This window comes from Xyrauchen texanus, chromosome 2 (genome assembly GCF_025860055.1).
Source record: "Xyrauchen texanus isolate HMW12.3.18 chromosome 2, RBS_HiC_50CHRs, whole genome shotgun sequence".
NCBI lineage: Eukaryota > Metazoa > Chordata > Actinopteri > Cypriniformes > Catostomidae > Xyrauchen > Xyrauchen texanus.
The window spans coordinates 8,962,714-8,977,623 of NC_068277.1; the positions used below are offsets into that span (position 1 = coordinate 8,962,714).

At 38.9% G+C, this 14,910-nt stretch overlaps 1 protein-coding gene across 3 annotated transcripts; it reads left to right on the top strand.

Moving 5' to 3' along the window:
* Positions 1-18: 18 nt before the first annotated feature.
* On the top strand, positions 19-14,888 carry LOC127660826 (adhesion G protein-coupled receptor G3-like). 3 transcript variants are annotated; one of them, XM_052151259.1, is made up of 12 exons: positions 19-130; positions 218-293; positions 443-533; positions 823-960; positions 1,484-1,609; positions 1,722-1,770; positions 2,697-2,788; positions 2,877-2,992; positions 8,885-9,150; positions 9,269-9,365; positions 9,464-9,753; positions 13,406-14,888. In XM_052151259.1, the coding sequence occupies exons 1-12, from the start codon at positions 67-69 to the stop codon at positions 13,501-13,503; spliced, it is 1,503 nt and encodes a 500-aa protein (XP_052007219.1). In that variant the 5' UTR covers positions 19-66; the 3' UTR covers positions 13,504-14,888. The 3 variants fall into 3 exon arrangements, with proteins under 3 accessions (XP_052007219.1, XP_052007222.1, XP_052007231.1); XM_052151262.1 differs by having other exon boundaries at positions 8,969-9,150; XM_052151271.1 differs by lacking the exon at positions 823-960.
* The last annotated feature ends 22 nt before the right edge of the window (positions 14,889-14,910 follow it).

Genomic DNA, 14,910 nt, shown 5'->3' on the forward strand with positions numbered 1-14,910 from the left:
GACATCCTTGTTTAGCAGCTGATAGACTCTAAATGCACAATAGGAATCGATAGTTAGAATAGAAAAATGAAAGGCTCACACAGTCTGGTTTTTTGGATATATATTTCTTCCACAATAGTCACTGGAGTAGGTGAGCCTGAACATCCCATTCATTTCTAGATTTTATTGTCAAGTCATTTCAACCCTGTTGATCATTGTTATGTATATATGATCATAGATACATCAAGTGTGAGTGTGCCATGTTACAAAGTAAGAGAAGAATGTTTAAAAAATGAGCCAGCAAATGTCCCACGGTGAGTTAATTTGTCTTAAAATGTTCTAACAAGCTACAAGAACGTTTGGTTTTAGAATGTTTTATAGATTTTAAGATGCCAGAAATGTATTCAACTGTAAGATAACATTAAATGATATTAGATGTACAAAGAATGGGTTGTTTTTACAGGTGTATTGAAAATCAAATGAGACGATGCTCCAGAATACTACCCCGTGTTTCTGTATCAGGCTATTTCTTAAAGAGAATTACATCCTTAGAGGTAAGATGTTTCTCAAAAATATTTCAAATTACAAACATTTCTACTTCATTGCCACCATGTGCTCATTTGTCTTAGTTTTCCATCACATACATGTGCATTAAATAACTGGTTTATAAATATTAAGGCATGTTAAGGCCAGTCTGGTGGTTGTCACTGTCAGATTCACATGAATAAATAATATGATCAAAAGTCTTTAAACAAGTGTAAGCGATGTGGTTTTTGTTTTTACCTAACAGTCAGATTAATCAGGCACAAGCAGTAGATTATGACTTTCCTTTTGTTTTTGCAGCCAACGCTGAATACTAAAAAAGGACATGTAATTAAAATCTCATCTGAAGCATTAGAGAAGAGCATTGATGGACAGGGGGAAATCAATGATACAGAAGTGTGCTTGATTGTGTCTGTTGTCAACAATAACCTCTTCAGGGTCAGTGGCAGTTTTCACCTCAAATTGTCTAAGAATGCAGAGATGCACACTTTGACAATTTCTTTTCATTTTTGTAGTGATTACTGGTGTTGTCAACGCATGACGTTTGCTGGATGCTTCATTGATTAAAATAAATTAATAAATAAAGCATAAATCGAATTCCCAAAGTAGACTAAGTCAGCAGTTTTTAGTTTTTAGAGTATTGCATAATTTTAAAAAAATATATTCACTATAGAAATGTATAAGACTTTAAGATTTTCCATGTTTTTGAAATCCCCATTTTAAACTGTCTTTGATCGCTGGAACGCTGCATTCTCACAGCCTTGATTCTTCATAATCGAATTTAATCTAGCATATTCTCAGACTGAGATTCATATGAATTATGAATGTATTATGACGTATTTTACCAAGAGTTTATCTTTCCAAGAGTTTCTTAAATCTGTAAAACCCCATCCGCATATCATAACCCTGTTTTTTCCTCTTCGGATACATTTAATCATTTCTCAATGTGGCATAAACTCAGGTTCCCAATGACACAGAGTTGGAGACAAATGTGCATGGCAAGAGTGTACTGGGAGTTTGGCTTGGTGAGAAAGAAGTTCGTAACCTTTCACAGCCTGTTCAACTCCGCTTTAAAAGATCCAATCAGGTAAGACGCATTTACATGGCAACAAAACTGTGCTAAAACTTAGCTGTGACCTTGTGCCATTTGCACATTGGTTGCGTTTTTTCCCTTGCATAACTGTGTGCCTCTATTTCAGTCTGAAAATGGAACCTGTGTCTACTGGCATCTTGATAACTTTGGTGGAGGTCAGTAATAACATTTTCACAACATCTCAGAGGGTGCGATGAGGTGATGACACTCTTCGTATGAATAGATTAGGGTTTTGATCCGTAACAACAGCATAATAATTAGATTTAATAAAGCATGAGACCTGCATTTGGGAAACTGCTGCAAAATATGTTTGTAAACTTTTTATTGTTTGCCTACAATTTAAAAATAGTACACCAGTTTTTTTTTTACCATACAATGCAAGTCAATGGGGATCAAAACTTTCAAGCTCCAAAACAGATATACATTAAAAGCAGCATATAAGTAATCCCTCCGATTCGAGTGGTATATTATGTACAGTATACAAGGTTTTTAGTGAATAAGGACTGCATTATTGGTTTGTTTCTCATGCTAAGCGTCGCTCATCATGTCGCTTAAATCACTTGAGTTTTATGGATTACTTTTATGCTGCCTTTATGTCCTTTTTGGAGATTGAAAGTTTTGGACCCCATTGAATTACATTGTATGGATAAAAAAAACCTCACATTGTTCAAAATATCTTTGTTTGTGTTCCACAAAAGAAAGAAGGTAATAAAAGTTCGGAACAGCATGAGGATGAGTAAATGATGAGAGAATTATCATTTTTGAGTGAACTATCCCTTTTAAGATTTTAGATAAGATTTCCACAATTGTTTAAAGGAAAGTGTGTATTTTAGGTGTGTAACTGGTTACTATTTCCAAGTTTTCACCATTTTTACATACAAATATTTCTTGCCATTTCTTGCTAGCTCTTATATAAACTAGTGCTCAGTGCTGTGTATTTTCCTATGTGTAACGGAAGTAAAACACATTTTATTCTACGACTATCCTCCAAATTTGTTAATTATTTTGTAATGTAAATTAATGCATTTTAGTGTATGTGTTTGTAATGACTTTTGTGCATGAATGTGTATCTTTTCATCAGGTAACTGGAGTACAGATGGCTGTAAAACTGCCATAGAGAATGGAGACTTTGTGTGCAGTTGCAATCATCTGAGCTTTTTCGCAGTACTTGTTGTAAGTGCATGGATCATGTGATGCATTTTGGTTATAGACAGGTTCATTTTTCATAAATATCCTCTCTTGTCCTCAATCTTTTTGACAGAATCCTCAAATCCCTAAAGATGCCCAAATTCTCCATCTCAACTACATTTCATACATTGGATCTACCCTTTCAATAGTTTTTACAGCGCTCACCATGGTCTTATTTCTGTTGCAGAGGTAAGCTTATCATCAAATCATACACAGACTGTAAAAATAAAATCAATGTTTTAAACAGATTCCAGAATACTACCTCTGTTGGTGTGCATACAAATGTGTGCATTACTCCAAGAATTTAACATGGCTCGTCGTACATAAGGTGGCAGTTTCCTAGTGAAATAAACACTAGAGTCAATACAACATCAACTTTTATTCACTTACACAAATCACAAGTAAAATTACTGATTATCAGTTTATAAACACTTACTTTTTGCTCCGTTCCTCACACAGTGCTATCTTATGTCACTTATATAGTAGTGCATGACATAATGTGATACATTTTAACATTTATTCAACCATCTATATTTACAAGCTTGTTTGAGCACAAACAAGTTGCGCAGTAATAGAATGTTGCACTTGCAATGTGAAGGAAAGGGGTACAAGTCCAGAAGAGCAAGCAAGTCAACATGTGAGGCGAAAGTGACATTCGAAGTGCCACAAAATTATGTGGTTCCTTCAGCATTTGCAGTTTTTATCCCACATTTGCTTTTTATGACACTATCATTTAGGTTTAGGATAGGGAGGTAGGTTTTGTTACTTTAAAGGTATAATTCACCCAGAAATGAAAAGTCTCTCATCATTTACTCACCCTCATGCCATCCCAGATGTGTATGATTTTCTTTCTTCTGCTGAACACAAACAAAGATTTTTAAAATAATATTTCAGCTCTGTAGGTCTATAAAATGCAAGTGAATGGTGATCAGGCCTTTGAAGTTACAAAAGCTGATAAAGGCAGCATAAAAGTAATCCATATGACTCCATTGACTTAATCTGTCTTTTTTATGATTTATGATTTTTTATGATTTAACCAGCAATTCAATATACTATAATTTTACATACATAAACATAATATCAAACTCCCTCCCCCCTACCTCACCTTCAAACATATGTCAGTCACAATAATATAGAGATTGCTCAAATACACCGGATAATAACATAACAAATTACCTGCTGTGAGTCCAGTAAAGCGATGTAAAATTATAATTGAATACGAGACGTTGTGTCGAATGTAGTGACACAAGGGGTCTTTCTTGAGAGCTTTGCATACCTCTGAACTGTATTGGCCGCACGTAAACCTCCCCAACTGTATCGGCCGCACGTAAACCTCCCCAACGCCCCCAGAAAAGGTGTCATATACAGACCTTAGGTTCCCAGCACACCTCAGTCACGCTACATGACCATCATGGGAGCAAGCCAGCCGTGGCCTTTTCTCATAGAGCATAAAGCGGCTGAGGCATCTTAAGATCCTATTCTTTCAGGGGGAAAAGACCCTGCGGAGACCACATCCTGCCCGGACTAGGGGGAGGTTATTTGTGGCCAATACACCACATGGGTTGTCAAGCCACATGTGGGAGTGGCCCGTGGCAGGTCCTACCTGATGAGGGAGGAGCTCTACAAACACAGCGACCAGGGGCAGTGGAACTGCCCAAAGTAGACTCGGGTCCGCCGACAGGGAGACTGTACCACGGAAAATACATCACAGGGCGTTGCCTGAAGAGGAAATTAAGCCTGTGGAACCCTACCCCAGTACAGAGCACTTGCGGCTCATAGTGGGTCTGGTTGCAAATTCCTCCGCTGAATTCATAGGCCAGAAGGCTAGGGAGGAAGAACATCCAGGAAGCGAGAGCTTAGTGGCTAACCTGGGAGAGAAAGCGCACTGGATCACCTTGGTGAAAGGCGCTAGGTGCAAGCAGAACACCCGGTTGGCTGTTCGGTATTACCGAGTTCTACTGGCTCGGACCTGACAAAACACCGGACGAGACTGACTCAACCCTGAGATTGTAGAATCTCGCAAAGGTGTTGGGTGTTGCCCAGCCCGTTGCTCTGCAGATGTCTGCTAGGAAGTTGCAGTTGGCCAGTGCCCACGAGGATGCCACACTTCTCGGCGAGTGTGCTCGAAACCTGAAAGGGGCGGGCACGGCCTGGGTCTGGTAAACCAGAGAGATAGCGTCAACGACCCAGTGAGCTAACCTCTGTTTGGAAATGGTGTTCCCTTTACGCCATCCGCCGAAGCAGACAAAGAGCTGCTAAGAACATCTAAAGCTCTGTGTGCGGTCCAGATAGATACGCAAAGCCCGTACCGGACACAGCAACGAAAAGGCTGGGTCTGCCTCCTCCCGGGGCAGCGCTTGCAGGTTCACAACCTGATCCCTGAAGGGGGTCGTAGGAACCTTGAGCACATAGCCCGGTCATGGTCTTAGGATGACATGAGTATCTGCCGGACCGAACTCCAGGCAAGTGTCGCTGACTGAGAACACTTGCAGGTCCCCAACCCTCTTGATGGAAGCAAGCGCTATCAGGAGAGCCGTCTTCAAGGAGAGGGCCTTGAGCTTAACTTGTCGTCCACTGCGTCGTGTTGGGCTGCGATAGCATACACCTTCAAGGTGGAGGGTTACAGCCTCCCCATCAACCTCTCTTGCAGGAATGAAAGCACTGACCGAACTGCACATCTCTGCGGGTCTTCAGACCGGGAAGAACACCAATTTGTGAACAAACGGCACTTTAGGGTGTAAAGCTGCCTGGTAGAGGGAGCTCTGGCTTGGTTGATCTTGTCTACGACTGCAAGTGGTAAGTCACTCAGATCTTCTGCGTCCCACCAGGGGCCAGACGTGGAGGTTCCAGAGGTCTGGACACGGATAAAAGAGGGTGCCCCATCCCTGGGAAAGGAGGTCCTTCCTCAGGGGAATTTGCCAGGGAGGTGCTGTCACGAGGATCGTGACATCCGAGAACCAAGTCTGAGTGGGCCAGTAAGGGGCCACTAAGGTGACTTGTTCATCATCCTCCCTGATCTTGCGCAGCCCCTGGTGATGGAGATGGTGGGTGAGTTGTGACATATGAAGTAATTTATGTATGCTACCGTCGTGGTGCTTTCTGAACGGATCCAGACGTCATCAGTGGGAGAAACCTCCGCAGGGCAAGGAATACAGCCAGCAACTCTAGGTAGATGATGTACCAATGCAGCCGGGGCCCTACCCAGGAGCCAGCAGCTGTGTGCCCATTGCACACGGCACCCCCAACCCCGTTGAGAGGTGTCTGTGGTTACCATGACACATCTGGAAACCTGCTGTAGGGGGACTCCAGTCTGCAGAAAACCGAGGTCTGTCCAAGGGTTGAAAGTCTGATGGCAGAAATGGGTGATTAATACATGGTATGTGCTGGGGCGCCATGCCCATCTCGGGACTTGAGTTTGAAGCCAGAGCTGAAGCGGTCTCATATGTATCAACCCGAGCGGCATGACCGCGGTCGAGGATGTCATATGCCCCAGGAGCCTCTGGAACTGTTTTAGAGGAACCGCTGTGCCCGGCTCGAAGAGAACAAGGCACTTGAGCACCGACTGCACATGCTCGTTCATGGGGCATGCTGTCATTGACACTGATTCTAACTCCATGCAGAGAAAATAGATGCTCTGAACCGGGACAAGCTTGCTCTTTTCCCAGTTGACCTGAAGCCCTAGACGGCTAAGGTGCCTGAGCACCTGGTCCCTGTGAGCGCATAGTAACTCTCGAGAGCTAGAATGAGCCAGTCGTCGATGTAGTTGAGTATGCATATGCCAACTTCCAGTAACGGGTCAAGGGCTGCCTCTGCGACTTTTGTGAAGACGCAAGGGGACAGGGACAGGCCGAAGGGGAGGACTTTGTACACCTGGCCGTCGAACACGAACCGTAAGAAGGGTCGGTGTCGAGGCAAGATGGAGATGTGTAAGTACGCGTCCTTCAGGTCTAACGCCACAAACCAATCTTGATACCGAACGCAGGTCAGAATCTGTTTATGCATGAGCATTTTGAACAGGAGTTTGTGTAAAGCTCGTTTGAGAACTCGCAAGTCCAAGATTGGCCGCAACCCACCCTTTTTTGGGTACGATGAAATAAGGGCTATAGAAATCTCGGCGGGAGGGATGGCTCTATCGCGTCCTTGAGTAGCAGGGTTGTAATCTCTGCCTGTAAGGCGCTGGCGATCTTGCCAATCATTGAGGTGGAGCGAATACCGCTGAAATGAGGCAGGAACCTGGTGAATTGAATTGCGTAGCCGGGTCGGATGGTCCTGGCCAGCCAACTCGAGAGGGGCACTAGAGGGACGATCCTTTTTGACATTCCGGGGAGGGGAGGCAGGCAAAAGTACCCAGTACTTGTGTCAGTATGCCCTGTTTGGCCATGTAATGGCCGGGACTCTGTCTCGGCTCCTCAGCAAAACCTGAATGAGTGTTTGCACACCAGCTCCTTTTATACCCGTATGTCCGGGGGAGTGGCATGCAACTTCCACTCACCAATTTTCATAGGCTTTTTCTTAACCCTTGTGCATCCTTGTGGACATTTTTGGCTTTTTCAGTATTGTTTTTTTGATAACTTTGTCTGTGTTAATGCTAACTGCATAAAATTTTCCACAGGTGTGAATTTTTATTGGAATTTTAATATTTCACCCTATTTTCTTTAAAAAAAAATATTTTTTGCACTAGTTACACAAAATACTCCCTCTTAGCGTCGTTTTGGACAAAAATGGCACATTGAAACCCATTAAAACTGCGATTATTAATCCCAGTGCCATTTAACTATAAAATTATGCAATCTTGTTTAACATGCTTTCATTATGTTGGCAAGGCTTCAAAATTTACATTTTAAATATTTTTTACCAGATCGTGCCATTTTTTCAGGTTTGGCATATCATCGCTTTTGTTGTTGTTTTCTGCTGTTTTTGGCTTATGCATATTATAGAGCCAATTAGATACATTATGAATATATAATTGTGTGAGTGTGTTGGTATGGATTTCAGAGTGTGGTTTGTATGTGACTGAGGCTCTAATAATAAAAATAAAAAAAATTCTGTTTAGCATTTATTAAATTGAAAATAATTATAATTATTATATTTTTTATAAAAAACAACAGTGGCATTATGTAAACAAACCGACGTTTAAAGTGTTAAAATTCTGAAAATAAATGAATGTTTGGTAATTATGATTAGAACTGATGCTGGTTAAAATATAAGTCAGTGAAAGTAGAAAAAATATTATTCTATAATATTTTTATGACACTTTTTGACATGGCCATTTTTGTCCATTATGGACCTAAGTGGTAGCTTTTTTTAAATCTGATACTGCATAAAAAATATGAAAGCATCAAAATGAATGTTGTTGTTAATCATTGACATATCCAAGGCTCTAATAATCAAAGAAAAAAAATTCTGCTTAGCATCTATTAAATTGAAAATAATTACTATTTTTCATTTTTTCCTAAAAAACAACAGTGGCATTATGTAAACAAACCAGCGTTTAAAGGGTTAAAATTCTAAAAATGAATGAATGTTTGGTCATTATGATTAGAGCTGATGCTGGTTAAAAAATTATGTCAGTGAAAGTGGAAAAAATATAAATCTATAATATTTTTATGACAGTTTTTGGACATGGCCATTTTTGTCCATAATGAACCTATGTGTAACTTTTTTTAATTGATGCACAAGGGTTAAAACATCAGAGGTGTTTGAGGCTCCCAAGAGTGACCCCTAGTGTCACTAGATCCACACAACTTCTCATTCCCTCCATCAGGGAAAGGGGGTTACAACAGTAACCTAGATGATTTACTCAAAGTTCTTGCAGCCCAACTTTCGAGAGCGTAAGGATATGTTTGCAGAGAGTGATTAATGGCTATTTATCGGATGTTGTGCGAAAAGTCCTTTTATGGAGAGCGTGTTTTATGCAAAGTGTTCACTGCAGATTCATCAACATTAGAATGAAAGTCAGAACAAGTTTATGCGCGTACACACTTGTGACTTTAGAAATGTAACTTGTATGCAAGTTTAATCAATCTTGTTTTTGTGGTACAGATGTACAGATAAATATATCTTTCACCATCTTCCCCACAGAAAGAAGCAATGTGAGCATTCAGTCATTATTCATGTACAGCTCACAGGCTCCTTGTTCTTGCTGCACATGTCCTTCTTGTGTAGTGTGTGGTTTTCAAGCCAGAGAGATGAAGTATGTCAGTTCTTCGGACTTGTCCTACACTGGTGCCTTTTAGCCACATTCACATGGACAGCCATTGAGGGTTTTCACATGTACCTGCTGCTGGTGCGGGTTTTCAACATCTACATCAAGAGATACCTGCTTAAACTAAGTTTGGTGGGATGGGGTGAGTACAATAATTGGATATACAATTAATTGCACCATTTATTTTTGGTTAAATTATTCTTTTTAGGAACAATTGCAATTCACTTTAGATCTATGAATGTATCATCCTTTTCCTGTAGGTGTACCCACAGTTACAGTGATTATATGTGGTGTAAATAAAGTGTATGGCAAATATACCTTTTCCATGGAGAGAGAAAATTCAACAGGCACACCAATGTAAGGTCCATCCATTCCAATAACAATATGCATTTTCACTCCTACATCCTCTCCCAGCCCTGCAATAGAACTGCATTCATTGGCTTCTTATTGTTTAGATGCTGGGTTACCACACAGACTGTGAGCTACATTACAGTGAATGCTTATCTTGGGCTGGTGCTGCTCTTTAACATGGCTATGCTGGCAGTGCTGGTGGTTAAGATGCGTCAGTTACGGTCACGGAGTCTTAAGATTAAAATCAGTGAGAGGAGAGTATGGAAAGACTGGGCGGCTCTTCTTGGACTCAGCTGTATTTTGGGTGTGCCATGGGGACTGGCCTTCTTTACCCATGGTGGCCTCTTGAGTCTCCCCTCGCTCTATGTTTTCAGCATTCTCAACTGTTTTCAGGGTAAGAATTTCTCCAGCTTTGTTCAATGAGGTACAATCACACATAATTGGCACTTTACATTGGAATAGGGTACAAATTAATGTAGCATTACTTTAAAATGAGCATAGCATAAAAAGTAGCTAGTTTTAAACACATAAGTAAATATTCAATTTTCTCACTTTTTAAGTTTTTACAAAAATTATAATGTTGTCTGCATTCATCAAAGGTTCAATTCTTTTAGCAATGGTATTGTACGAAAATGTATCTAAAGTTTGCATATAATTCCAATTTGTTTATTGATTGGGAACCAATTCCTAATGTTTTAGAAACTTTCTTTTTAGTTTTTTTTGTAATTGTTTTTACACATTTTTGTAATAATCATAAACTAACATTCCCAGAACGTTGCAGGTAGGTTTTTGTGTGACAAACTACCGGTAATAAGAACTACACTCCAAAGTATACTTCGGTTTTGCACAAATGCTAGGCATATGCATACAGGGCAAATGATGTCAATTTTGTTATCAGCAGTGTGTTAGAGCACTGCATGCGTGTGGCCCGATTTTTCAAGACTTGAATCTCTGCAGAACAAAAATGTGCATTTCCAAATCAGTGGTTGTTTTCAAACCAGGATGGGCATTTTTAATCGCTTTACACAATTTGCCTTCTACATTGAGATTCCCTACTTTCATTGGATGGTTGAGAAATGCTCATCCTGGTTTGGAAATGGCCACTGATTACTACATTGAGATTCCCTACATTCATCGTGTGGTTGAAAAATGCCAATCCCAGTTTGAAAACACAGTCAGACTGGGATTGGCATTTTTTAAGCCTGGATTACCGTTCACATAGTCATCAACTGGTCTCCACACTTGTTACTGATTTATCATTCCGGAACGGAGTTTCTGTGTCAATTTACAGACACCCATGCCATTTTACCTTTTTTTCTTTCGGGAATTCCTTAGCACTCCAGCTAAATGGCTGTAACAATGCAGAGTACTTTGGCTGGAGTGGAGAACTCTTCGTGATTGCTCTTGTGGTAATAGAATTTGATGCAGGGACACATACCAGGTCTGCTCTGCATGTCTTGTGTTAAAACATGCCCATGACCAGCACGTAAACGTTGCCCCTTTCATATAAATACCACAACCTTTCGTAGACTTGAACGAAGCATCAATTGCATTTGCATCAAGATGGCAAGATGTATTTGCGTCTGTTTTCCTTCAAAACTATCTTAACCCAAACGTCCTCAGTTACGGTTCAGATGGCTTGAATTTACATTTCAAACGAGGAGGGATAACGGCAAATTTGCGGTTGTGTTTGAGACATTTCACTCCTGAATTGATGAGGTGAATTAATACAAAGCTTCGGATGCCTCTAGAGTTTATTTATATTTTTAGTTAATTTGGGATTCACAACACAGTGTTTTTTCCCCTTTATATTTAGTGTATTGTGATTCAAATAATTAAAATTTGGTTATCTTTTACTCACTTGTTTTTCAATGGTTACACCTCTCAAATCTTCTGGTCCGAGTTGTTCGTTGACAGCCGTGTACACGGCTGTCACGTGACAAAAGAACGAACGACTTGGACAAGAAGATTCTGTACAGATATGCGACTGACACATTAGCTGGTAAGTATTCAACTGCCTTTATTACGCATTTCGTGACGTTACAGTTCCCTGCTACGGTGGCCTCTTAGGACCCTAAAAGTGTCTCACAGAATATCCTTACAGATTCAATCCAGAGATGAACTGATAATTTCTGTTTCTCATAATTTGTCCTTGGCTGCATTATAATTTTTTCCTTATTGGGACTATGATCAAAGCTTCCTTAAGTAGACGTGTTGGGGGGATTTGACCTTTGAAAATGTTACATCTAAAATTTTACAATTTAATTCTGCTCAAATGAACGAAAATACTTGAATGAAGATTCGTTCATTTTGCTGAAAGAGACTCAAAGACCCAAATGATCTGATTTTCCCATCACTAGCACTGCAAACTGACATTCAGATCTGCCTCAGTTCTGCTATGCAACGCCCATATTTTCACAATCTAATCAACAACTTGGATACGCTTTTTCACGTGGAAATACGTCACAGTACGGAAGTAAAGTCAGTCCCAACTTCCATTTAATGCCGACTTTAATTTGACTTTATTTTCCGTGGTTACGACGAAGGCAGATGACAACCAACTATTGGATAACTCTAAGGGGACATGGAGATAACCATCCAATGAAAAAGGTATTACAGAAATGTTGGGAGAAGGAGAGGAGAAAGAAAGATTTGGATGGACAGGCAATTTAATAGCAAAGGAAATGGAAGTTTATGATAAAGAATTTGCTGAGATTGTGGTGTGGCCTGATAAACCAATGTGGTTACTTAACAAGTTTGATCTAGAGCTTGTAAAAATAAAAGGAAGTGGAAGTATAGATATAACCAGTGAATGTTATAAATATAAACATTATAAGTACAAAGATAGCATTAAAATATCTACAGATGAGCCAAAGTATCTAGAAACGGATGCAACATGATTGGTATTTGTCACTAGATATGAAAGGGGAGTCAACAAAAGAACATCTGATAGCTTAAATGTATATACAGTTACATTATATGCTATATTAATAGCTGTAGAATGGATTGAACAGACCAGGGATAACAACATTTTAATATGTAGTGACTCTGTATCAGCCCTTATGAGTATTGGAAGTATGGAATAACTTGAAATCATCAAGAATTACATTTATGCATTTGACAGATGCTTTTATCCAAAGCGACTTACAGTGCACTTATTACAGGGAACATCCCCCCGGAGCAACCTGGAGTTAAGTGCCTTGCTCAAGGACACAATGGTGGTGACTGTGGGGATCAAACCAGCAACCTTCTGATTAACAGTTATGTTAATGCCACTATGCCACCACCACTCCTTCTTTTATTGTATGAATTTGTTCAAGAATATGCAGACTAGGAAGAAGTATTACATTCATGTGGGTCCCAGCGCATGTGGGAATACAAGGAAATGAGAAAGCTGATAGATTGGCAAAAAAAAAAAAAGGCAACAAAAAAGGGACATGTTGATGTCAAAATGAAGTTATCAAAATCAGAAGGGAAGAATCTAGAATGGAAAAAGATAATGGAAAAAATGGCAACATCAGTGGGATCATGAAAAGAAGGGGAGACATCTGTACAGGGTTCAAAATAAAGTAGGTATGGTTGTTGGTTTGATCCCCACAGTCACCACCATTGTGTCCTTGAGCAAGGCACTTAACTCCAGGTTGCTCCGGGGGGGATGTGTCCCTGTAATAAGTGCTCTGTAAGTCGCTTTGGATAAAAGCAGTCTGCCAAATGCATAAATGTAAATGTAAATATCATAGGAAAACATCCTACAGGTTTATGTGATGAATGTCATGCAGGAGATATTCACAAGAAAGGTAAGAGATGAAGAATGTTAAAGGAGAGTACAATGTTAAAAGTATAATAGAATGTGGAAATAATAGTCAAGGATGGAAATATTTGATTAATAAGTACTACGTTAAAGAAAGACAATAGGTGGCAGTAATGCAACAATGTGGATGCCAACTGCCGGAAAACACCAAGGAAGAAGAAGACTTTATTTTTCAAGCCCCTTTGAGGTTAATATGCTCGAGTATAACATTTAATGTTGTTATTTCTTCCTCTAGGTGTCTTTATTTTCTTGTGGTATTTGACTGTCACGCGAAAGGTGAGGAAAGAGGAACTTTCATCAAAAGGCACGATTCATGTCAGCTTCCCACAATAATTGAGGATGTGTGATTAACCACCATCTTTTTGTTTACGTCACATTGCTGGAATGGATAATCATATAAATACTGGGATTTTAACAGTGGACTCCTTAATTTTACTGACTGACCTTATGGTGACTGCAAGGGGGGTCAAAGGGGAAAAGCTTTTTACAAAATAATTTTACCATAATTATTTAACCTTGAGAAATAAAACCATATTTACCGTCAGATTGCAGAACCGTCTGCACATAATAATTCATTGTGAGAAAAGTTATATATTTCTAAGTGTTCATATGTTGTTCCTTATATCATATTTATGTTTCAGAATACTTTATTGGCTTTCATCTTTTTACTTGCCACTGTTTTCTGTGGTTTGCTCACTGTAAACTCCCCAAAAAATATTTTAAGATTTAAGCATTACAATTTGATAACTTAATTCCATAAAATTGAATTATGTGCACTTTAACAAAACAACAACAACAAACAAAAATCTTTTTTTTTTCTTTATGAATTCTCAATTAAATTTGATGGGATTTTGATGGGAAATCTTCACAATTTGAGCTATTTTTTAGTGTAAGGCACACATCTTCGTAAACCTTTACAATGGTAATAATAGTGCAAAACAAATAAATCGGAATTAAATAAAAAGTTTCTCTTCAGGTATACACATTGAACTTTGCACTTATATTGGGTAGAACAAAGATAACCTGTTGAATTCATACAAAGGACATTTTTTACAGATAATATTTTAGTAACTTGTTTTTTATTTGGTGTAATGACAAAAAAGCCAATTGATTTGTTTTGGAAACATGACTGCATAATTTCAAACTTTTCTACAATATTTACTCATAAAGTATAAACTGATCAATACATGACAGTGTATATCTACCTTCACATTTTAGGAAAGGGGCTCCTTGGCTTTAAAACTGTCCTGTCATATATGCAAACACAAAATATTTTTTAGCCTATTTTCTTTTTTTTTTTTTAAGATTTACACATTTCAATTTAGAACACAATTAAGTTTTGTTATAATCAAATTAAGTTGTATAATTTTTCACAAAACTAAATTAAGAACTTTTTTATTAATAATTTTGTTAAAGATGACTCAATTGAATTTGATGGAATTTTGTTATGAAATTGGTATAGGCCTACATATATCTTCAAATGATTTTTAAGGGGAAATACTAAGAAGGAACTGAATGTAAATGAGATATTAATTGAGATCAAAATGGCTTCATGCATTTAACCTAGAATGAAATACAGATACAGTTAACGCTGGGCCTTCATCATGAAATAATAAATTGTCAAATGTACTGTAGCCATCATGTAACTGTTTTCATCAGCAGTGTATTGCAATAACTTATATCTACCGCATTCTTGTAAAACTAATTTTCTTTATTAAACGGATAATCAAAAGTTAACGG